Source organism: Gigantopelta aegis, chromosome 2 (assembly GCF_016097555.1).
Source record: "Gigantopelta aegis isolate Gae_Host chromosome 2, Gae_host_genome, whole genome shotgun sequence".
In the NCBI taxonomy this organism is placed as follows: domain Eukaryota; kingdom Metazoa; phylum Mollusca; class Gastropoda; order Neomphalida; family Peltospiridae; genus Gigantopelta; species Gigantopelta aegis.
In genome coordinates, this window is record NC_054700.1 from 16,641,583 (window position 1) to 16,666,764 (window position 25,182).

The following is a 25,182-nucleotide window of genomic DNA, read 5'->3' on the forward strand; positions in this document are numbered from 1 at the left end:
CGAATTCTATATTTCAGATGATAAACAGCTGCTGATTACACAATGTGCTGGGGTGTCAAACATTTAAAATACATTAACACACAAAACTAAAAGTTGCAAACAAACAACAAATCGAAATGTTCAGTATACTTTTATTGCAAACATTTGACAATAAAAATCACACACAACTTTTTTTTTTTAGTTCTCACGAAACAATCTAAAAATAAAAATGGCTATCAAAATTATAGTCTCCTAATTAAACTGGTTCCTAAAATATATGTTGATTACATCAGGTGCGGATGCAGGGCACAGGGAGGATGCTGGGATTGCGTACCTCCCTTCAACACTTGACTGCCCCAAAAATCCAACATTTAATGGATAAGTGCAAATCAATTGAGCTACATGTATTTATGAAGCAATCTTAGCACTAAAATCGACGTGAGACCTTTTCCTGGCTGTACACCCAACCAGCCTCTGTGGTGTCGTGGTTAAACCATTGGACATAAGGCTGGTAGGTACTGGGTTCGCAGCCTGGTACCAGCTCCCACCCAGAGCGAGTTTTAACAACTCGATGGGTAGGTGTAAGACCACTACACCCTCTTCTCTCTCTCAAACAACTAACCCACTGTCCTGGACAGACAGCCCAGATAGCTTAGTTGTGTGCCCAAGTCAGCATGCTTGAACCCTAATTGGATATAAGCACGGAAATAAGTTGAAATGAAATGAATGTACGCCCTTTAGGTGATTTTACCTATAAGATCGATTCGTATAAACGGGACCCCAGGGGACAATATTTCAAAATCTTAGGTAACAGTAAGTCGGTTCAAGTGGGCTATTTCTTGTTCCAGCCAGTGCACCACAACTGGCATATCAAAGGCTGTGGTATGTACCACCCTGTCCGTGAGATGGTACATATGGTACACAGACCTCTTGCTGCTAATCGAAAAGAGTAGCCCATAAAGTGGTGACAGCAGGTTTCCTCTCTCAATATCTGTGTGGTCCTTAACCATATGTCTGACACCATATAACGTAAATACAATGTGTTGAGTGTGTCGTTAAATAAAACATTTCCTTACTTCCTTCACTCCCTAGAATCATCCTGCATCAGCCCCTGTGCATATCTATCTACCTACATGCATAAATATATAAAGTATATTATATTATATTATGTTAATTTTATGTAGATAATCTATTTATGAGTTATAAAAATACATTTCATATTCATTTACATGAGATTTCTTTTTGTTTTTGGGTAGTTTTTTTCCATCTTGGATCGATCCCCGTCAGCAGACCCATTGGGCTATTTCTCATTCCAGCCAGTGTTCCACAACTGGTGTAATAAAGGTCTTGGTATGTACTATCCTGCCTAAGGGATGGTGCATAAAAAAGATCCCTTGCTGCTATAAAACAAAAGTAGCCCATTAGATATTAAACTGGGTTTCTCAAATAGTAGATGCACATGGATACAAGTACTCATAAAAAGTACATGTATCTGTATGTCTGTGAAGAACTTAGTTATAGTCACCGTGAAAATAATCAGATTTGTCAACTTGTTACAGTAAATGTTTCGTAACCTATACATGTAGGTTACAACACCCATATCTTATGGTAACCTGTACATGGGTTACCAGACATTATGCTTATTTCACTGTCTGTCTACCTAAAATAAGTACATATTAGGAGTGTCAGGATACACCTACCTCACGATACGATACAGATCCCACGATACGACACATATCATGATACATACCCCATGATACGATACATATCACGATACATACCCCAGAATATGATACATATAATGATTCCCGATTCACTGTGTTTTCCTTAGGTGCAATGATTTCAAAAGAAGAAATAAACATGTTAAAAGAAAGAAAAAAACATTCATTAAACAATTTTAGGGCAGAAATACCACACAAAAATTACATAGAGACATAAGCAATGACATAATATGCTCTCGCCACTTCACTATCTTTCCTTAACGGAAATAATTTGTCAATAAGTTGGTGTTAGGAAATATAAATATTAAAATAGTAATATATACAGTCAAAATAAGAATCGATACCACAAACAAGCATATCGTATATCGTATCGTCAGTAGCAGTATCGTGATACATCGATACATCGGTGTATTGTGACACTCCTAGTACATATAGTACCATTCGGTATATAAAAATGTAAGTTGACTGCCAAATACAACAACAATTTTAAAATCCTGACTACATGTAACTGTACATAGCACCATTAATATGTCAGCTATAAAATTGGTACAATAATTATTCTACGCTTGTAAATCGCTTTAGGCACCTGAGAATCTACTTAAATTTCCGACTTACACCTATCCTTAATGCTGTATAGAATGACAAAACAATGGTAAAAATGTTTAATGCATTGAGATGAGATATTTGAAATCTGATCCCTCGAAATAAAGGCCAACAAGTTGCACACACACACACATAAAATAATGTTTACTATATTTTGGTATACTTCTGAACAAAACAGTTTCCAAAGTCAAAGTTATAGAATGATTTAATATAATGCAGTCACAGCAACATTTTGACAAAGTCATGATAACATGCTGCATGAGTCCCTGAAAAAAAAGAGTTATAATACCAGGCCCATGTTCAAACAGAATTTTTTTGCTAAACGTTTGCAAATTAATTTGACTGGTTCCTGCAGTGGTCCTTTGCTTTAACGGATAGCACAAAAACCAGTCCAGCAAGCATTAGTGACAAACAATTGGCAGAACTATCCACTGGTGTTTACAAAAAGATAACAAACAACTGGCAGAACTACCCACTGGTGTTTACAAAACGCTGACAAACAATTGGCAGAACTATCCACTGGTGTTTACAAAAAGCTGACAAACAATTGGCAGAACTAGCCACTGGTGTTTACAAAACGCTGACAAACAATTGGCAGAACTATCCACTGGTGTTTACAAAAAGATAAACAATTGGCAGAACTATCCACTGGTGTTTACAAAACGCTGACAAACAATTGGCAGAACTATCCACTGGTGTTTACAAAACGCTGACAAACAATTGGCAGAACTAGCCATTGGTGTTTACAAAAAGATAAACAATTGGCAGAACTATCCACTGGTGTTTACAAAACACAACAAACAATTGGCAGAACTATCCACTGGTGTTTACAAAACAACAAACAATTGGCAGAACTATCCACTGGTGTTTACAAAACGCTGACAAACAATTGGCAGAACTAGCCATTGGTGTTTACAAAAAGATAACAAACAACTGGCAGAACTACCCACTGGTGTTTACAAAACGCTGACAAACAATTGGCAGAACTATCCACTGGTGTTTACAAAACGCTGACAAACAATTGGCAGAACTAGCCAGTAGTGTTTACAAAAAGCTGACATATCCTGCCCTGTCAGTTGCACCCATAAAGATCACAGCGTAACCCATAACAAAACAATGACATGGAAGTTTTTGTATCAGTAGTTAACATGAAATTAAGGCCGTCCCTCACTAGTGCAGCACATCGGCAGTGAAGCATCAATAATGCCCACATATACACAGCATGTCAAGCAGAATTAAGAGAGAGAAAAAAGCTGAAAACAAAAAAAGAAAAACAGATTTGATTTGAAAGCATGGCTCCCAGGAAGATAATTTCGAGTAAATTGGTTTTGGGTACATGATATTGTTTACCATGCATTGGCTGCCATTTCCGTTACTTTGTAACTAACCGATTGGCTGTCGTATATGCATGGATGTTTCTGCACCTCTATGATCAACCTTTCTTCGTTAATATTTTGTTTTGGCATTGTTTTTCAGTAAAATAAATATATTCGTCAATGGTGTGGGGTTTTTTGGTGGAATACCTAAAATATTACAGCATTATGACACCATAAACTGGGGGTTTCTGTGCGCGTCAGAGCAGCAAGCAGCAAAAATCGCTTCTGGAATGATCGAAAAAAAACCGACGTTGACGCGTTTGAGCTACATCCCGCTCCATTTGCAATGAAACAATCGTCTATGGTGTATTTGGATCTTTGTAACCCAGAATGTTTTTGTTTTAGAAAAAATGTGCAAGCTGGTAGGCAACATGAACTTACGGTTGATATATGGAGGTTATGGAGGTCACTGAAGGATTTTCCCGCAGAATGATGTACACAACATATTTATTATTGCAGCGAACTACAAGCTTAACAACAATGTGTTTATAAAACAGAAACGACAATGCTCATTTAAAACAAGTAACAATATGCATGTATAATGACAATATATTGTACAGTAAACCTCTAAAACAGACCCTCGGTAAACCAGAATTCTCTCAAAATTAGATGTTTTTCACAGCAAACCTTGCTGTAAAAAAAAACATTGAGGGGAAGTGATTAATTGCTCTTCTAACTTAGATTATAGAAGACGGAGGGCACTTAAGATTATAGGAGACGGAGGGCACTTAAGATTATAGGAGACGGAGGGCACTTCAGATTATAGGAGACGGAGGGCACTTAAGATTATAGGAGACGGAGGGCACTTAAGATTATAGGAGACGGAGGGCACTTAAGATTATAGGAGACGGAGGGCACTTAAGATTATAGGAGATAGAGGGCACTTCAGATTATAGGAGACGAAGGGCACTTAAGATTATAGGAGACGGAGGGCACTTAAGATTATAGGAGATGGAGGGCACTTAAGATTATAGGAGACGAGGGCACTTAAGATTATAGGAGACGGAGGGCACTTAAGATTATAGGAGATAGAGGGCACTTCAGATTATAGGAGACGAAGGGCACTTCAGATTATAGGAGATGGAGGGCACTTAAGATATTACCATATTGATACCATATACATTCACATGCTAAGGAGAGCTAAAAACAACTCTCCTTGAGCTAGTCTTAGGCAGGGCTTCTAGATTATCGTAGCCCCTCTCCCATGGCTAGTGATATTCAGTGTTGGGCTAGTAAATAATTACTATAACTAGCCAGACGGCTAGTGGAAAAAAAACCTTGTCAAATGCTGCATTTACATATTTTGTAAATATGAATATCTTGCCCTCCTTCCACCCCAGACTAAGGATTTTTAAGCTCAATCTCCCTCTTTAGGTGACATATCTGATTATTACTGTTAGTAAAATTGTATTTATTTAAAGTAGGAATAGTACATTTTTAATCATGGCTAGTACATTTTTAAAATCACTAATCCCATGGCTAGTGGATTTTTATAAAATTCTAGAAGCCCTGTCTTAGGTGAGTGAGAGCGATGGCTCACCTTAAACAGCGAGGTCTGTCAGTCTCTTTTTAAATAACAGAAGAGAACTGAACCTCTCTTAACTGGCTAACCCAAATAAGCAGATTTTTTACTGGGTTCCATGGGTGTCCAGTTTGGAGAGGTTTCACTGTATATGTAAATCTGCACCATAAAATCATCCAAAAATTGTATAAATAAAAATGCAGAGGTATTGTAATTAAATATATACATGTATAATATATTACAAATAAAAAACAGTATTACGAATTCCTCCTAAAGAGCACTATGATAATGAGTGAGAGTAAACAGAAATGAGTAGCTGCACTCTTCTTCAGTCACGTTTTGTCCGGTAGTTCTCAGAATTCTCTGTGCTGTTTCTTGGCTCAGCCAACTCGATGGTGTAGGTGCGGCCACAGTTCTCGGGATCGCGGACACATCTCCAGGCAAACAGTTGCGGTACAACCAGAAGGATGAGGTTGATGGTCCAGAAAGCTAGTCCATTCAATCCAGTGGTCGGACTCCGAAGGGAAGGGGCAGTCCTGCTGTGCATTGACCCAAGTATGTGAACAAACTGACCCTGGAAAGAAGAAAATTCATTTATACAATGCAAAAAAACAACACCCACAGTGAAACCAGTTCAAGCAGCCAGCAGTCTTTTCAGAGTAAAGAAAAGGAATGTTTGTTAAATGACGAACACAGGCCTCTGAGAACTGAAAATCTGCATGACCCATTTATTGGTTACGCAGAAATAATTCAGGTAACCCATTTCCTTTTCGCTTAACCCATTATATCCAAATACATGTAGGATGTAGCTCAAGTGATAGCGTGTCCGCCTGTGAAGCGGTCGGTCATCAGATCGATCATTTTCAGTAGACCCATTTGCAGTTTGGGCTATTTTCCATTCCAACCAGTGGTCCACAACTGGTTCATAAAAGGCTGTGGTATGTGTTGTCCTGTCTGTGGGAACGTGCATATAAAGACCCCTTGCTGCTTATCGGAAAGAGTAGTGGCGGCAGCAGGTTTCCTCTAAAGAAATATGTCAAAATGACCATATGTTTGACATCCAACAGCCGATGATACGGTAAAAATCAATGTGCTCTAGAGGCGTCGTTAAATAAAACAAACTTCATTTTTTTACTTTTATCCCCAAGTAAATGGTGCTCCAAATTTCACGTAAACAAAAAATAGGTTATGCAACATTAGATTCGCACAATTTTTAAGAGGCCTGCATACAGCATATTTTCAAGGTTCTGCCTTCAAATTTACAGATGTAACAAAACGAAATCACAACTTCAATAAGCTGATACTGTGTAATGAATGGTGGTCAGCAGAAGGTTCTGGAGCCAATTTCACAAAACACTGTACATTTAAGTAAAACTTCACCAAGTAGAAGTTAAACCTGTTGTACTTGACCCAAGCACTGTACCATCATCATTCATGGGCTGCCTGACATTAACAAGTACCTGATACCAAGTATACAATGGCTGCTTTATGGTGTTGGTCCGTAACCATATGTCTGACGCCATATAACCGTAAATAAAATGTGTTGAGTGCGTCGTTAAATAAAACATTTCTTTCTTTCTTTCTTTCTTTGCTTGCTTTATGGTGATGTATTTACAGTATGAACAATGGTATAGCTGGTGCACGAATATAGATGGGGATAATGGGAATCATGTCAGTTGTTTTCTAGTACTGACGCAACATAAATTCTCATAAAATCACATGCTTCTGATAACAATCATGAAATACAGACCATCTTTTTACTAAGCACTTCACTATATAAACACAGTCACAACCATAATAATTATGTTCTCTCAGTAGCAGCCTTCTACACTGAAACATAATAAAAACAACTACTAACAAAACAGAATTTCTGTTTGTTGTTTCCATGTATATTACCTGTAGTGATGCCCCAGCATGAAGAAGAGCCCAATCTGCCAGCCATCCCTGTTTGAGATGCATCATGCCATAGATAGCACAGAGGTAGTAGAACAGATAGTAGTACATATAGCACAACATCTGCAAATCAACAAATAAAATGTAATATAAATTAGTATCATTTGTTATGAAATACAACAGAATTAGCAAAGAAACATATAAAAAAAGCATCTACATGTACATCTACCAGGACAGTACAATACATACCACAATCTTTGATGTACCAGTTGTGGAGAACTGGCTGAAATGGCGTAAAACCAAATAGCAACAAGGGACATTAATCCTGCTACACCTCAGATAACACAGATGTAGCACACAGACAGTAGTATATGTATTACTAATTCAACGGCCACTGTTGAACATTAATGTCTGTGTAATACCAATGATTATCTAAATATCACAATTTTGTTTTATGATTATCATATTAAAAACTAGGCATTTTAATTTTTTTTATTTATTTGTAGTTAATTGACAGAAAATCAACAGCATATCCAAAAAGCATTTGTTATACAAATATACATAATATTTAAGTTCATTTATATTAACTCTTTCTCTCACATTCTCGACTGTGGTCGAGACGTGACCAGTCTTCGTAAACACAGCTGTCAACATGCACAGGAGTTATCTATCTTGATTCTGTGACCACTAGAACACAGTAGAATAACAATCACACACGTCCAGTGTATTTTCTTGACTGGTATTCGTATTTTAGTTGTTATCACAGTATCAAAAAGAAAACAACAAAAAAAAGTCTAAATTTGCATAAATGTTATTGATGATGGACGGGATTACTCATTGTCGATTGAAAGTGAAAATAAAACTCTAAAAAAATTTATTTGGGTAGTTAGACTCACTAAGATGTCTCCTAACATATTAAACATATCAAGAGAGTTATATTAGTGGTTTTCTTAGACTCTGGCATTGAAAAATGCAGGTTCAAAATTACATATTTCACATTGGAAACTTGGGTCAGTGACGATGTTTTCTGGATTGTAAGCTGGATGCATAAGAGTTAAAGACAGTAGACTCTGGTAAAACCAGATTCCAAAAGGCCTGACAAATATCACCAATGTAAGCAGAATGTTAGATTAAACAGATTTCTCCCAAGTTATTGGCACTAAACAGGACTAAACAATTAGTTTTATTGATTGTTTATTATCATTATTAGAAATAGTTAATACTTAATTAAAGTAATACCAACCTGCATTTTAGGGTAGCCATTGGGATCTTTTAGATATGGTTCAATGTTGGAGATATAGTCTGACATAAGTGCTGACTTGCAATCCAGAACGGCCTGAAAAATTAAACAAATTGTTGGTGTAATAATTTGCCTTCCAGCAATGTTATTCATTACCGCATAGAAATGTTTTTACTTATTTGTTTTTGACAACAAAAAGCTCATTTGTGCTCATGCATTATTAAACATTTATTCACACATAATGTATACTATAATAGTATGAAAAACAGCAATAATTATTTTCATGCACTGTAGCAGAGCATAAATTTTAATGAAAGACTACCGTAAACTATATTGCAAATTAATATCATCATACAATGACTAGTAACAAGTGTTTTTATAACAAATTGTTTTCTCTAGGGCCTCCACGAGTCTAAAATTAATGGACTCGGTTACTCGAGGGTCAAACTCGACCCGAACCCAAGTACCCGACACTTACACTAGATGATAATGAGAATAAGGAATAAAGTAAAATAGCATGATGTATTTTAATTCCAGCGCTGAACATGGATACCAAATCATGCCATTATATTGCATTCCACACATTCGACCTGTGCCCAAGTATTCGTGGAGACCCTAGTTTCTTCACTAGTCACATGGAGTTGCAATTAGCATTATTACAAATCCAATCAAACTAACCCAAAAATGGAAATCTATACAGTAAACCACAATATTCAGGGTTGTTAATTTTTTTTTGGGGGGCGGGGGGGGGTTTAATGAATAGAAAGGTATGTCCTAAAGGGACATAACTCTGGTGCAAATTTAACACAAGTCATGGCAAAACAGGGATGAAAATGACACTGGGCAAAAAATCTCTAGAATTGTGCATGATTTAAAAAGAATAGGTATAGGTTTTAGGCAGTGTGAAAATCCAGAATTCAGAACATTTCTCAAGTCTGACAAGATAACAACACAGAAACATTGGTTCCTGCATTATTTTAGAACCCATTTAGAGGGCATAATAGCGTTAAACACCTACCAAACCCCTGAATACAGCCAAGGCTCCAGCACCAATAAAATAAACAACAAATAAACAATCAAAGCGACGTGTCCACAGTGGTTTCACCTGAAAATAACAAATAGAAAGATGTATAATTAAACAAATTTAATACTGTTTTCTTTTCGCTCACAACCCCAGGTTGAAATCACACAAAATATTTCGGGGGAAGAGAGAGGTTGTGTTTTCTTTAAAGCGTGATGGAGAAACAACATAGTTTTCTCTTTTCCTGATTTCCTCCAATCATTACAAATAAAAAAAAGTGTTTATTATCATGCATTCTTTCAGGTTTCGGGGCAACACATAGATCAAAAAAGAAAGAAAGAAATGTTTTATTTAACGACGCACTCAACACATTTTATTTACGGTTATATGGCGTCAGACATATGGTTAAGGACCACACAGTTATTGAGTGAGGAAACCCGCTGTCGCCACTTCATGGGCTACTCTTTTCGATTAGCAGCAAGGGATCTTTTATAGGCACCATCCCACAGACAGGGTGGTACATACTACGGCCTTTGATATACCAGTCGTGGTGCACTGGCTGGAACAAGAAGACATAGACCAGTGCAGGTCTCAAACTTAACGACAGCACCGACAGCAATCGCCATCATTCAGACATGTGGGTTGGGAGCATCACCAATGGCACTTTTGTGCCACTAATAAAAACTACTGCTGTCAGTAAAACTCCTCCTCAACAACAACAAAATTAATATATCTGGTGTACATTATCTGCCAGTATTTAACATAGTTGTACATTTGAAATATGTCTAAATGTACAGGCAACAAAATACCCTTTCAGTCAGATTTATTTGCTGGAAAAGTCACCTTTTAAAATTGCCATAAGCTGGCTCAAAATTGCCAATGGTGGGCTGTTTCACCCATGGCAATTTTTTTTCAAATGCTGTGGGAAAAAGAAAGAAGTGTTTTATTTAACGACGCACTCAACACCTTTTATTTACGGTCATATGGCATCAGACATATGGTTAAGGACCACACAGATTTTGAGAGGAAACCCGCTGTCGCCACTACATGGGCTACTCTTCTGATTGGCAGCAAGGGATCTTTTATTTGCGCTTCCCACAGGCAGGATAGCACAAACCATGGCCTTTGTTGAACCAGTTATGGATCACTGGTCGGTGCAAGTGGTTTACACCTACCCATTGAGCCTGGCGGAGCACTCGCTCAGGGTTTGGAGTCGGTATCTGGATTAAAAATCCCATGCCTCGACTGGGATCCGAACCCAGTACCTACCAGCCTGTAGACCAATGGCCTGCCACGACGCCACCGAGGCCGGTAAATGCTGTGGGAGATAAATTCTCAAGTTCGAGCCCTGCAGTGGTAGTGCTCAGATGAACTCAGGTTTCTTCCCATCCCAACCTGTGTCTCATTACTGGTGTATCAGATGCCATTATATGTACTGTCTTGTCGAAGGGAAAGTGAATATAAAAGAAGTCTTAATGCTTTGTTGGTAGGAGTAGTTTGTGTGGTGACAGCAGATTTTTTCTGTTTTTCTCTCGATCAAAATAAAGCGTCAAAATAACCTTAGACACCAAATAGCCTTAATTTAAAATGTTCTAAGGTGTCCTCAAACAAATTCAGTCTCTGAAGCTAAAACAGATACATGTATATATACTTACTATGTAGTATGACTTGATGTACATCGGTCTCTCTCTGAAGAACTTGAATCCAGCCCACAGTGGTATCAGCATATAGGGGATATTCAGCAGGTATGACCATTTCACATCAAAAGTACCTGACGGAATGAAATAAAAAAAACTGCATATATTTTATTGCTACATAGTGTGTGTGTGTGTGTGTGTGTGTGTATATATTTATATATTCTGCAACTTTTTTTTTACTTGTATAAACCTCAGTACAACCTTTAGTTATTATAAGTTATATCATAATTATTAACGTTTTACAATTTGTTTAGAGGGCTATTGGGTGTTGACTCAACTCATCTAGCAGGTTTTATAAACATTCCAAGTAAACAGGTACCGTATATCTTCGCCTATAAGTCGAATTTTTTTCACCCAAAAATTATTTTATAACTTGGGGGATCGACTTATAAGAAGGTAAAAACATTTCACCAAAAAATAGTACTGTTTTGGGGATTATTTTACAAGTTTTATTGTTGAAGTATGCCATGTATTTATACTCAAATATGTTAATTTGACACATTTATTTTTTATAACCTTTTTTTTGGGGCATTAGAACGGTTTTGGTTATGCGAAAAGGCGTACGATCTCACTCACATGCCAAGACAACAGTCCACTTAGTTAAATTAACAGTCATAACCAATAGTAAAAATGTAAACAATACTAACTACCTGTTGCCTGAGTTTATTTTGAAATCTGGTCACTGGCATTAATGGTTGTTCAAACAATGTTTTGGCGGTGATTAACTTCATGAATATTACTAAGCTTTCCCTTAAAATAGACTGATCTCTGCAGTTCACTTATCTAGAGCAATAGGGACACACATCATTTGGTACAAAAACCAGTGTACTTTCCCGAGTTATCCTCCTTACATGTATTAATATGGCGGCAAAACATGATACTTTCAGTTTTATCGTAGTGATCTGTTGTCAGTGTTTATAAATAAAGTTGTTGTCTGTGCACAAAACCATCTGTACAGTACTATACAGTAACAGTCAAACAGCTTTCACTCTCTACTAAGGGAATATTTCGTTTTGATGCTATGTAATAATGATAGTTTGATTGGAATAGTCTGATCATATTGCGATGTACAAAACGTGAAAACCGAAGTTTGTAAAATAATTTTCTTTTGTTCAAATATTATTGTTCTCATGCTGAAAATAAGAAATATTTCAATATTTATAAGTAGTTTTTCATGGGTCGACTTATAAACGGGTCAATAAAAAAATAAGTTTTCAGGGCTTGAAATTAGGGACTCGACTTATAGCCGAGATCGACTTACAGGCGAAGATATACGGTAAGTGTACTTCCAAAGCCCTGCTTGTTGTTAATCGATAGTATGAGACTATCATTCTATGCATTGGCAGATGGTTTCGTTTCTGACCTTTTTTTACTTTCTGAGTTATTATGTTATATACATGTACCTACATGTACTAAATGTTTAAAATATACTAGATTGTTTTAAAACAAATAAACACAGCCATCAAAAGCTAAACAATATCTCAAAACTGAGGTACAGGTTATCACAAAATGCAAACCTGGTAACACAGATGTATAGACACATTCTATTAAGTTTTCCATTAGCTCTATTATTAAAATCATTCAGATACAACATTACTCGCATAACTTTTTGTTTCTTATTATCTATTTATATTGCTACTTCTTCAAGTGTATCCTATATTTGAATAAAACGCAAATGACAAAAATTAACATGTAGTGTGTTTTTTGTTTAAATCAGATGTAGTGGCTAAACATCCTTTTAAAACATAAAAAAGCCACGTATTTCGAGGTAATATTGTTTTACCTATGACATTCCCAGGCATGAACACCACCATGCTGTTCATAATGGACCCAACCCAGAACAAGCCAACTTCTCTGTAGCTCCGTCTGAAATAAATAAATATCTGGATATTAACACACTACACACGGAACTCAAATAGGACACAGAATCTTAAATATATAATATACAGTGAAACATTGGTATCTGACCTGTTATCTCATCAGACGAGGATATCTCGATGTCGAAGAAAGGTCCCATGGCATAATTTTAACTAACGAATATTAAGGAACCTGACAGTTGGCTTATCTCAAGCTACCAATACCATGAGCTTTATACTAGGATATTAAACAAGCTTCATCATGTTTATGTCCAGAGAATAATAATTTTCAGCTGTCATGAGCTATTAGCGAGTTACAATGAAAATTGTTTCATGCGGGACATTTAAACATGATACAAAATGATAGCAAGTTTGATATCCTATTTATTACCCATAATCGATCTTAATTTATATCATTTAAACTCACTGTTTCTGTAAGGTTATAGTGCACCAGTCAATGACATCATCATGTGACGTCAAAGTGTTACGTCCCACTTGGCATTCTAGTGGGACGTACATGTATCACTGATATGTACAAAGATATTTTTAACCATATGAATTGGGTAATAAATGAGGTTATGTCCTTAAACATCGAGATAATGACAACTGACTGTAGTTGTATTTTAGTTTACACAAAGACGTGCATGCACACCACATACACATCACATATATTGTTGCACACACACACACATACATGTATGTATTGTTGCATACATGTATGTACATTTCTAGACATTATGACTAAGCAATCAGAAGAATTTTATAAGATTGCCAGTGCATGAATAATAATATGTGAAAACATCAAAACAAGACTGAAAACAAATTAGCATTTATAACCATAATAATATATAGTGTTGGTTACTGTCAGTTAACACTATTATTAGCACCCACATTGATACAAACTTGCAACAGCTAACAGACATGCTTTCTACATCTACACATACATACATGTACAATGTATATGTACCTACTGCAGTTACAAATTAATTTAAGTCAACTGAATACTTATCATTAACATGGTAATTTTGTTTATTTATATATTTTTTTACAATAACATATATGTATCGGGTGCATGAATACCATAAGATGTATACATGCACACATGCTAAATTAAATCTAAAATATTAATTTAAAAGTGATTATATAGCAGTACATGTAGTTCATTGTAGACATTTGTATAAGTTGGTTATTAATGTACAGGGAGATAAAACAGGACTTTACAATCAGTTCATTCTAAGCATGGTCGTTATAAGTGTACCTTACTGTATGTACCTATTGCAGTGACATGTGTACATGTACATGTAAATTAAGTTGTGAAATAATAATTTTTTTATTCAACAAACTAAAACAAACCCTAAAGAAAATCTGATATATAACAAAGTTCATGTCCAGACTGTAATACTAAATATAACTGATCAATGATCTACTTCATTGCTTAATGTTTCTTGACTAGTATAAATATTGAAGTTTAACCGCATAAAAGGAAACCCAACAGCAAGAAAACGACATATTGCTAGAATCTGATAATTATGTATAGTAGCTAACATATACATGTGTTGTACATGTAAGTTGGGTTTCTTAAAACAATATATCAAATACACTCGTGTGTACATTCATTTTATATGTACGATGCATACAAACTACAGTTAGAACTACTAGAAGAAAAGAAAATTAGTTGCACCTGAGACAAAAAAGCAAGACCATAGCCAGATACATAAAGAGATGTGCCGTGCCATCCCAGTAGTTAACTAGAGTCCCATAGGATGTCTCGAGGTATGGCTCCCCTGCCATGAAGTAGAAGGCCATAAATCCCTTGACATAATGGTCCAACTCGAGAGCTATGAAAAGATCTAGCACAGAGCTCCAGGAAAACAGACAACAGGCTGAAAGTAGAGACAACAAACGTGAGATAAATATGTGCTATAGATCAAGAGTTCATGCACTTTCATGATTTTTAAAGTATTTTAGTCGCAGACCCTATTTTTTCAACCTGTCAAAATGGACACTAAGTTTGGTTAATCTACAAACCTGTTATACACAGAGCTGGCTCAACTAGCAGGGAAGGGGGAGGCCACTCAATAATTTGCAGCATCCCCTTTTTTTAATGACAATAGGTGCCCTAAACTATTCCCGAAGAATTTATAAATATTTTATTTAAATACATGTATGTACATGTATTATACTATATATAGCATCAACTTGTGTGACATGCCTAGATGGAACAGAACCCGGGTAAAATGGCCATCTGAAAATGTACATGTATAACTACATGTACATGTAAGTTCTAATTAAGTATTCACAGATTTATTACATTGTAACACAATTTAAATTTTTAAAAACACTACCAAAGTCACTGTTAACATACTGTGGTTTAGGCGCTCTCCAAATGACTGACAGCACCCTTATCAGGTCTTCCCCCCACCCCAACAGGGTGAAACAAACGTCTGTGACCATGAAACAGGAAAATATCCTTTAAAAATAGACTAGAGCTGGTCTCCATTACCGTAACTATTTCTCGTTCCAACATGGCATATCAAAGGCCGTGGTATGTGCTATCCTGTCTTTGGGATGGTGCATATAAAACATCCCTTGCTGCTAATCGAAAAGAGTGGCCCATGAATTGGGGACAGCGGGTTTCCTCTCTCAATATCTGTGTGGTCCTTAATCATGTCTGACGCCATATATCCGTAAATAAAATGTGTTGAGAGCGTCGTTAAATAAAACATTTCCTTCCTTCCTTCCATTACTATAACGTCTCAGTTAAATGTACGTGTTTTTAAAAATATGAAAAAAATGCATTTTGTGGTAAAATATTAGAAACAAAAGGATGACCAGAATCACTTCAGATGTTTGGAAATGGATATTCTAAACTATAAAATGTAAGTAATGTCTGACTTCAATGATCAAAAACAGCTCTAATGGTAAAAAAAATATCCCGTACGATAGTGTTTAAAAACTAGAATCTGTCATTTTAGTAACTGAATCTACACAATTTGTACAATTTTCAAAAAAAAAATTAATATCAAACATGTAGTCCCCATAACATAAATGTTTCAAATTATACAAATTGCCAATCTCTTCTTCTGTTATGTTAAATGAGAAAAGTTTAATGTCATCAACAAATTTTATTTTCCATAACTTTCAGTAAAGAAACTCAAAATATTAAAACTATAAAACAGTAAAGAAACTCAAAATATTAAAACTATAAAATATAATTTCAACTCCGTTGTGCAGACCACATTTTTCACTATGAATAAGTATTGCTTTTTTATTTATTTATCTTGACCAATGTTTTTACAATTTTAAGATACATAAAACTGCACTTTTTTAAAATTCTAGAACACTTTTCTGTTTCCTGAGTTTGCTGCATTGTAAGATGTTTCCAAAAAATAAAATATTTCTACTATTAAACTTACATATTAAATATATTTTCTTGTTTAGAATATCAGGGTCTGTATATTCAATGTGTTTCTGGTCGTCTTAACATTTGTAAGAAGCCCACACTGGATTTTGTCTTCAAATAATTTTGTACCTATGAAAACGTATATTTCAGGATATAAAATGAAATTGAACCTAGTACAAACAGTAGAACGATGAGAAACACGTTTAATATACAGCCACTAATATTTTATGCAGAAAAATATACTTGATATGTAATTACAATCGTTAAAAAGTCTGTTTGTCGATAACTCAGGAATGTCTCTTTAATAAAGCCGAAGCAGTACAGTTATAACTTATCACAAAATTTCATCCAAATTCCCAACACTTATCTCTGTCATAATTTAAAATACTTGTTAGTAATAGTACATGCATGCAGTTTTAACACTGGTTAGTTAAGTATTTGCTACATGTTTTACATTTAACCAACAAAGCATGCAAGCCACACTGTTACACAATTACACACGTATATATTTACAAAGGAAATGACAGAAACAAATGCAGAAGTTTATAATCATGCATGCAGGCAAATCATTGGATGTGTTTATTAGAAATTAAGTATTTGTATGGAGGCATATTATGCCACATTTTGGAACAGATGGACACATGTTAACTCAACTTCCAGGGTTTCTGCTAGAGGGTAAAACAGGTATGGCGCCATACCCAAACATTTTGCACATTTAATTATTTTTTTTAGGTTCACCTTTTGACCAAATTAATGACTCTTATCATTACTGTATGATTTTCTTAACCCTATAACCCTAAATCTAACCCATTTTCTTTCTGGGGGAGGCCCCCAGACCCCCTGTCACACATTGTAAATATTCAATTCCATGGCGCCATACCCAGACTACCAGACATAACAGCAAGGGATCTCTTACATACATGTATGTATATGCACAGAACAACACATTCCATGGCCTCTGATAATATATACCAGACATGAGGTACTGGTTGGAACAGGAAAAAAACACAATGGGTCCACAGAGGAGGTTTGATCCAATGACACAAACATCTCAGGTGAACACTAGTTACCAATTGAGGCAAGTTTACGATATATTTGGAATACATGAATCCATTGATCATTACTATGCTGCATGGTGTACTGTTTGACATCTGACGTTTATTTCACAAATGTCCTCTAGGTATTGACAGCTCTATGTTGATATAAATCGGCGCATAATAAAAAAAACCCACCAAACGTGTATAAAAATAAACAGATTCAATGCCTGCTACCTGATAACATCAGTATTTTGAGCCTGTAAACTAATGAAAAACGTTTTCTCCAGACTCTGGCATCAACCCGGTTATATCATACACAATTACATACATACATTAAGTACAAGAAAAGTACATGTACATATGCCATTCAGGGCTTCTAGATTATGGATTATTTTGCAGCTAAGTCTATTTTGTAAATATGAATATTCTGACCTCTTTGGGTGACATATCTGATTATTACTATTATTTAGTAAAATTGTATTAACTTAAAGTAAAGTAGGGCTAGTGAATTTTAAAAACCAATGATCCCATGGCTAGTGAATTTTAAAACAATTCTAGACGCCCTGGTCATTTAAACTAAAGCAGATCTAAGTCAATTTAGTCACCTATAAATTCATAGCAATTTTCTACTTTACTCTTTATAATACACATGTATATGAATTCAGTTCAGTAATACAGGTACATGTAAACAGAGGAGGGGGTGGGGGTGGGAGCAGAGCCCTCAAAAGTACCCAGTCTCCGGCGGCAAATCGCCGCCTGAAACAGCTTTTGCTGCCGCCTTCTTTTCGTTGATGGTAAAAAAAAAAGTGCTTTCTCTTCTTTAATAAAGTCTCCTACAAAAGGAATCCAAACAAGGTGCCAAAATAGTTGTTTATTTGTCTTGATTTGCGCTAACAGAGGCCATGAGAATGCATCTCAGAGGTTCGAATTTTCAAATGTTTCTCGGGGAGGGCCCCCAGACCCCCCCCCCCCCCCCCCCTGCTATCATCACTGTTGTAGCCTGCTACTTCTTAAACTATTGAGGGCCCTGGGTGGGAGAGGTGTTCTTAATGTGTAATAAACACATCCAATGCACATTGTAGTGGTAGTTTGCAAACCTGTGACAATACAAGGCAATCACTGCGAGATACAGAGGGAAGTGGATGAAGCCATCCCAGAAGAGGATGCTTGTCCCATAGGCTGTTTTAAAATAGGGCTCCCCATGTTCCACATAAAATGATATAACACCAGCAATGAATCCATCTAACTCCAATCCTATTAATAGCGACCAAACAGCTGCCCAAGCAAAAGGAATGATTGCTGAAGAAGAGAAATAGAACATGTGTTTTAACCGTAAAACATACATAATATACTACTCAAAAGAATTTAAGGGTCAAAAATTTATAACCAAATAAGTTTCAGAGTGTATTAGATTGATGATGTAAACTACACCAAATTTTTTATTTATTGTTCCATATTTACAAAAAAACACAAATAAACGTCACTGTATACAAGAAGGTCACATGACATGCTGTCAAAGTTGAAGGTTGTCAAACATGGATTTTACACATTAGAACATTCGTTTAATAGTGTGTGAATCCACCCCTGGCGCGAATACACTCGACACATCGTTGCCTCATGCTGTTGATCAGACGTCTGAAGAACTCTTGGGGAATGGCCTGCTACTCTGCCATAAGAAGTTGACCCAGATCATGAAGGTTGGCCGGAGGGGCATGGTTATCCCGAACTCTCCTGCCTAATTCATCCCAGACGTGCTCTACTGGGGCCAAGTCAGGCGAATATGCTGGCCAATCCATCCTGGCGATACCTTGTTGTCTGAGAAAGTCCGTTACCACCCTGGCGCGGTGGGGTCTGGCATTGCCATCCTGCAGAACTGCCCCGCCGCCAATCTGCTGAAGGCCTGGGAGAACCAACAGCCGGATAATCTCATTCAGATAGCGGATTCCATTCAGATTGCCATCCACCACATAGAGGGGGGTCCTGTGGTGGATAGAGATGCCGCCCCACACCATGACGCTGCCACCACCAAACCAGTGACGTTGTCTAACGTTAACGTCAGCGAAGCGCTCCCCAGGACGTCTGTAGACACGAACCCGACCGTCGTTGAACTGGAGACTAAACCTGGACTATCAGTGAACATCACTCGACCCCACTGAACACGTTGCCACCGCAGATGAAGCATGCTCCAGTGACGACTGGCCGTTCTGTGATGTGGTAGGAGTGGTGGTCGAACAGCCTGGCGACGGCAGCGTAGATTATTGGCTCTCAGACGATTGCGTATGGTTTGATCAGACACTCGAGTTCCAGTCGCAGTCCGCAGATTGTCACGTAATCGGCGTGCAGTGGTTGTGCGTTGACGTAGAGCCATATTGGTGAAGTAGCGGTCCTCTTTATTTGTAGTGCTTCGGGGTCTTCCCGAACGTGGACGATTTCGAACAGAATTCGTTGCTTGGTACCGTTGCCAGTCGGCCAACGACACTCTGACTGACACCAAGTCTCAGAGCAACATTTCTTTGCGTATTGCCATCCCGAAGCCAAGCAATAGGCCTTCCTCGATCTTCGATAGTCATTTGACGTCGTACCATTGTCGAATTTGGAGTGTGCACCATACACGAACGCAAGCTCCAATTATACGGAAATTCAGCATTGGGAACATGGAATACACATGCAAAGCGTGCAAATGAAGCGCTTTGTGAAAAAGCAAGTTATGGGCACTTAGCAGACCTTTCGCTTTCGCCCTAATTTACGTGCAAATGTAAGCATGTTTTCGCCATTAGAACTAGTCGACAGTGTCAATGACAGTGGATTTTAATTCATTTATGGGTTGCTTAGACCCACTTTCGTCAAAATGGAACAATACCATGCGTGACATTATGGTCTAGCTAATATAATTGACATTCAGAAAATAATGTCGAAAATATCGTTTGACCCTTAAATTCTTTTGAGTAGTATATTATATTTAAGAACAAGAAATGAGTACCAACAGCAATAGAATGTTCAAATATAAAAACATTCAAAATATACTCTTCAAAAAAAAAGTAGGGTAACTCTAATAAGAATTTAAACATTACAACCGGTATTACAGTAGGATTTATGACCACCAAAGATCTTGAAGGACAGTTGGGGTCAGAAGTGAAATTTAAAGTTGACGGGTTTTTTTTTATCAGTAAATCGCAAATTCAAACAATAAAAATGACTAAAAACAAAACAATAACAACTGTATGGTCAACAGAATGAAAAAGATTGACAGAAATAATGTTCCACAGTGATTAATGGACCTTCCTGGAAATTTTCAAAATCGAGAATGACACCCCACACACGTGTATGGGGCAACTGTGTGATGCACGTGCAAACTATGGAATGTGTTTCAGTGTGTTGATAAACAGACCTGGATGTTCTTTACTAGGATGTCTGTGGTCAAAACGTATGTTCAGTCTAATAGTTGATATTAACATTAATATTTCTGGTTCCCCAACTTTTTTTTAAGAGTATGTATATATATATATATATATATATATATATATATATATATATATATATATATATATATATATATATATATATATATATATATATATATGTGTGTGTGTATATATATATATATATATATATATATATATATATACACACACACATATATATATATATATATGTGTGTATATATATATATATATATATATATATATATATATATATATATATATATACACACACACACACACACATTATATATATATATATATATATATATATAAAAACTTGTAAATTGTTTCAAATTAAAATAGCTGTACAAAAATCTGTACAAAGAATTCCTAACCAAAAACAAATGTCCATAAGTGTTTTACATACATGTATGCTAGTATTGTTACACAGTCTAACATATGTATGTACATGTAATACTTGCCAATAATTAAGTTATATCACAAAGATATACAACTCCATGATTCTTAAAGGAGAGGATAATTAAGGCATTTGGCCTGGTATGCATATTCAACAATATATTATGCACATTATTGCTTAATATCAACACGTATAATCGTATAGTTAATTAATAAAACGGTTAAATGTGATGATTATTATATATAACGGGCGCAGCCATTTTGTACCATCTCAGTGAGTACGCCCTCTGGCGAGCTGGTGGTTACGTAATACTTAACGCATCACGTCAGGAATGAGCCTTAGAACTAGAGAAACACAATCTACCTGGTTTTTGCGGGATGATAAATAGTCATACATTGCAATGTTCTGTAATAATACACATCCCAGTAAGCCAACAGTAAGTATATCCAGCACTATATATATTATTTTTCAATACAAAATAAAATACCATTGTCAAAGTGGTTACACAAGTCGAAACAATTAACAATGTTTTTCCCATGCATTAACCTACGTTCTGAAATGATACACGGAGTGTTTTCTTAGTTAATTGGTCTATGCTGTTAGTTGCTTCTACCTGTGATTTCTGATTGGCAGGTGTGTATTTGATTGGTAACCAGACGAGCCAATTAATTGACGCTGTCTAGACACAAAAATACATACCGGAATTGTGGAATATTACCTGTCGCCCCTAAAATTGTAATGGACATGGTTTATTACTGTAAATAGTTCTGTAAAACTATTGATTAAGTAGACTATTCCATCTAAAACCACAGAACTGACCAATTACGTAGTCCTAAGGAAAAGAAAATTATCACTTGGGTATCGTGGATTGTCGTTTTTGCTCCAACGTAGCATATCAATAGGCCTAATAGTGTACATTTTTCCTTTGGATTATTTAACAGAGAAAAATACTATAACCCCATTTCGTTCCGTTAATGCAACTTGAAATATATTTAGTTAAAATAGTTTATTATATTATTACGTCATTTAATGATTTATGCTGTTTTACAAGTCAAGTTGATCAAAGAGAAGCGCCTTGTCGAAAATTACTGCTTTTGTTTACACTGTACATACAGAAGATGGTCAGGAGCTGACGTCACTTCGCCCCTAGCTATCCCACCGGACGTCACAAAAACGAAACAAAATGGTTGCCCCCAGTTAGCAGGAATAATCATGTTTTTTTTATTAACTCTAAAATTACGCGTTTTTCATTTGCTAAAGTGTCAGTATGTGTTGGTGGTCCGGTTATGCATCTTTCCAACACATAAGGCTCTTGTTTGAGTTGACCCTACCTTTAAACTGACAAGTAAATATTTTGTAAATATCTATTTAATGATACTCTACCCAATGTAGCATTTACTTGTTTGGGTTCTCATTGATGTACAAGGTGGTGTTTACTCTTGAAATTTTGAAAGAAACTTGTAAGACAGAATATTCATTAATAAGTAGTGCCATTGCTGAATTCAAGTAATTTAAGTTTTGAAATAATAAAGTTTGTTTTGTTTAATAACACCACTACAGCACACTGATTACTAGGCTAGCTCTGGGTCAGCCAAAAATTTCGCCAAATAATCTTAAACTTCAAAAATTGCAGAAACTACTTATTTTCTATCAAAATATCAATTATTTCATGAAATTATTTCACCAAATTAAAATAAAATTCACGACTTGTTTTTGAAATTCACAATTGGCAAATTTGATGAGTGCCAGAGCTAACCCTGGATTAATGAATGCCAGACAACTCGGCCCACGTCGAGACAACTCGGCCCAGAGTTCTGAGACAACCCGGCCCACTGCGAGACAACTCGGCCCGGAGTCCAGAGACAACTTGTTGGACAAGTGTTGTTTTTTAAATTAAAGTATTCTCACTGAAATAAAAGAATGTGTTTTTGTTAGTATAGAATTAGTCCCACCTTAACCTAAACGTCCCGAAACGATTTTGAGACAGGTATTTATATTTCAGGGGATTAAACATTTAAAATACATTTCTTGAATTTGTAGCAGACTTTGAGACAAATGACTATGCGAATATGTGGATCTTTAAACCTATGTTTATATTTGTTATGCCGGTTTGTCTTGAAGAGGAAGATGCGACGGCGACAGAGGAAGGCCTTCAGGAATCTACCGGGGAAAATTTTCGAACTGTGGGGATGCTACACAGATGGTGACGTGTCCACTTCTAGATTCCTGTCGGCCTGTGGAAAGCTCTACGCCCCTTTTGCGCACTGACTTTTATCTTTTGCTGGACGTTTTATTTCTATGTTATTTTGGTGATTGGTGTTTTATTTCATTATTATAACTATTTATGTATATGTGTTCTGTTGGTTTTTTACGTATATATGTGTGTTTAATGTAATAAATGTGAGAATTTGGCAAATGTTTTTTGCGTTATTTCTATAGTACAATACTTCTAGAAACCCATCCGACACTACGATATGCGCGTACGACATGCACAATTGTCATTCTTAATGGTGACCATATAGTTAGCGGTATCTATCAGAATAATGCATTATTATTACTATAGTACAATACTACGACATGGCCAACTATCATACTCACACAGGGCCGAGTTGTCTCGGACACAGGGCCGAGTTGTCCCCCCGGCCGAGTTGTCTGGTCCCCTGGATTAATTAATTGTCGACTATTGAATGACAAACTTTTGGTAATTTTAGAGAGAAAACACACATTTTTCCATTAGTAGCATGGGTTCTTATATGCACCATCCCACAGACAGGATAGCATATACAACAGCCTTGTTTTTTTCTTTGTTGGTTAATATTTGATCTCATATGATTATTGGGTGAAGAGGTAATGAAAATCCAGGTTAAGAGAGTTTGTGTTGGCGTATTTTACAGGAAATAACCGGTAGTACTTGTAACTATTTCCTAGTTATCTCCCTTACAATAAATTTCAACTGTCAGTGTTTTTGACAGACACCAAGACATTTAAATATAATTAAAACAAAGACAACTTGGGTCTTACACACAGTAATACGCATAGCGGCCCGGAGAACAATTAAATTTCAAAATACGAAAATAGGTCAAGAACGCCATCAGGTTTACTGTTAATACACAGCGCTAAAAATCATTGTACATAAATAATACAGATTTGAATGCAACAGGACGAACTAATACGAACCATAAATGAGTGGATCCACGTTTCGGAAGAAACGGCGGATGCAGAGCGCTGGAATCAATAAAGCGAGAATCATACAAACAATCCCGGTGACAAAAACAAGGCGGTCATCTTTCATCGCGTCAAGCTTGTTAAGAAAATATGCAACTGGCAGTGATGTAAACGATGACGCTGTGACAACCAAAACTGGGCACCAAGCTCCACTGAGAAGTCCCATTTTGCTGAGTATTTAGTATAAACTTTAACAATTTTGCGTCGTTCTGCAGGCGTCTACTTCAAATAATATTGAACTGATAATTTTCAGTAATGCGCTACGCCTAAAACGAAAAAATAGCAAACGGGTCAAAACCAGTCTAGTTGTTTTTCCTTTGAAGATCACTTACCGTATTCTCTATAAACAATTTTAAAAATGTGTGCTCTTCTGTCTGTTGAGAAATGCATAATACCTCATTGAAAACTAGTATGTAACTGTATGTCTAGCTTACGTGGTGGCATGTGTTGTTGTTGTTGTTGTTGTTATTGATGTTACAAAATTCTTATATCTGTTTGCTAACACCATTGTTTGGTATTGGGTAATAAACTGAATTGTTAGTTGTTTGGGTATCTTTATCGAGTGTCACTGTGTGTTTGCGTGTTTGTGAGTTGGGGTGGGCAAACAATCCAAGATTCATGAGAGTCATATGATTAATATGTAACAACTATACCCTAATTAGTTGAAATAGGTTTTGAACGATAAGTTTAGTAACCACCTCAGTGAAATGTTGTGGAGTTGGTCAAAAACAATTTACGTGGCGCAAAATGTGGCATTGTTTTACCCATT

The 25,182-nt window shown here is 36.3% G+C and overlaps 1 protein-coding gene across 2 annotated transcripts; it reads right to left on the reverse strand.

The window, feature by feature from the left end:
* Positions 1-930: 930 nt before the first annotated feature.
* Positions 931-24,892, reverse strand: LOC121382144 (transmembrane 6 superfamily member 1-like). Of its 2 annotated transcripts, none has more exons than XM_041511656.1 (8): positions 24,366-24,892; positions 14,590-14,791; positions 12,836-12,918; positions 11,011-11,126; positions 9,353-9,439; positions 8,338-8,430; positions 7,098-7,217; positions 931-5,775 (listed from the first exon to the last, which is right to left on the reverse strand). In XM_041511656.1, exons 1-8 carry the CDS (start codon positions 24,577-24,579, stop codon positions 5,530-5,532), a joined length of 1,161 nt encoding a protein of 386 aa, XP_041367590.1. In that variant the 5' UTR covers positions 24,580-24,892; the 3' UTR covers positions 931-5,529. The 2 variants fall into 2 exon arrangements, with proteins under 2 accessions (XP_041367590.1, XP_041367598.1); XM_041511664.1 differs by lacking the exon at positions 14,590-14,791 and adding an exon at positions 18,446-18,647.
* Positions 24,893-25,182: the final 290 nt, after the last annotated feature.

Coding starts and splice junctions, on each gene's coding strand:
- LOC121382144 (XM_041511656.1), bottom strand. CDS start 24,579: ATGGGACTTCTCAGTGGAGCTTGGTGCCCAGTTTTGGTTGTCACAGCG. Junction 11,127..12,835: donor CATGCCTGGGAATGTCATAG/GTAAAACAATAT, acceptor TCATTCCGTCAG/GTACTTTTGATGTGAAATGG. Junction 5,776..7,097: donor ATGCTGGGGCATCACTACAG/GTAATATACATG, acceptor TCTTCTTTCCAG/GGTCAGTTTGTTCACATACT.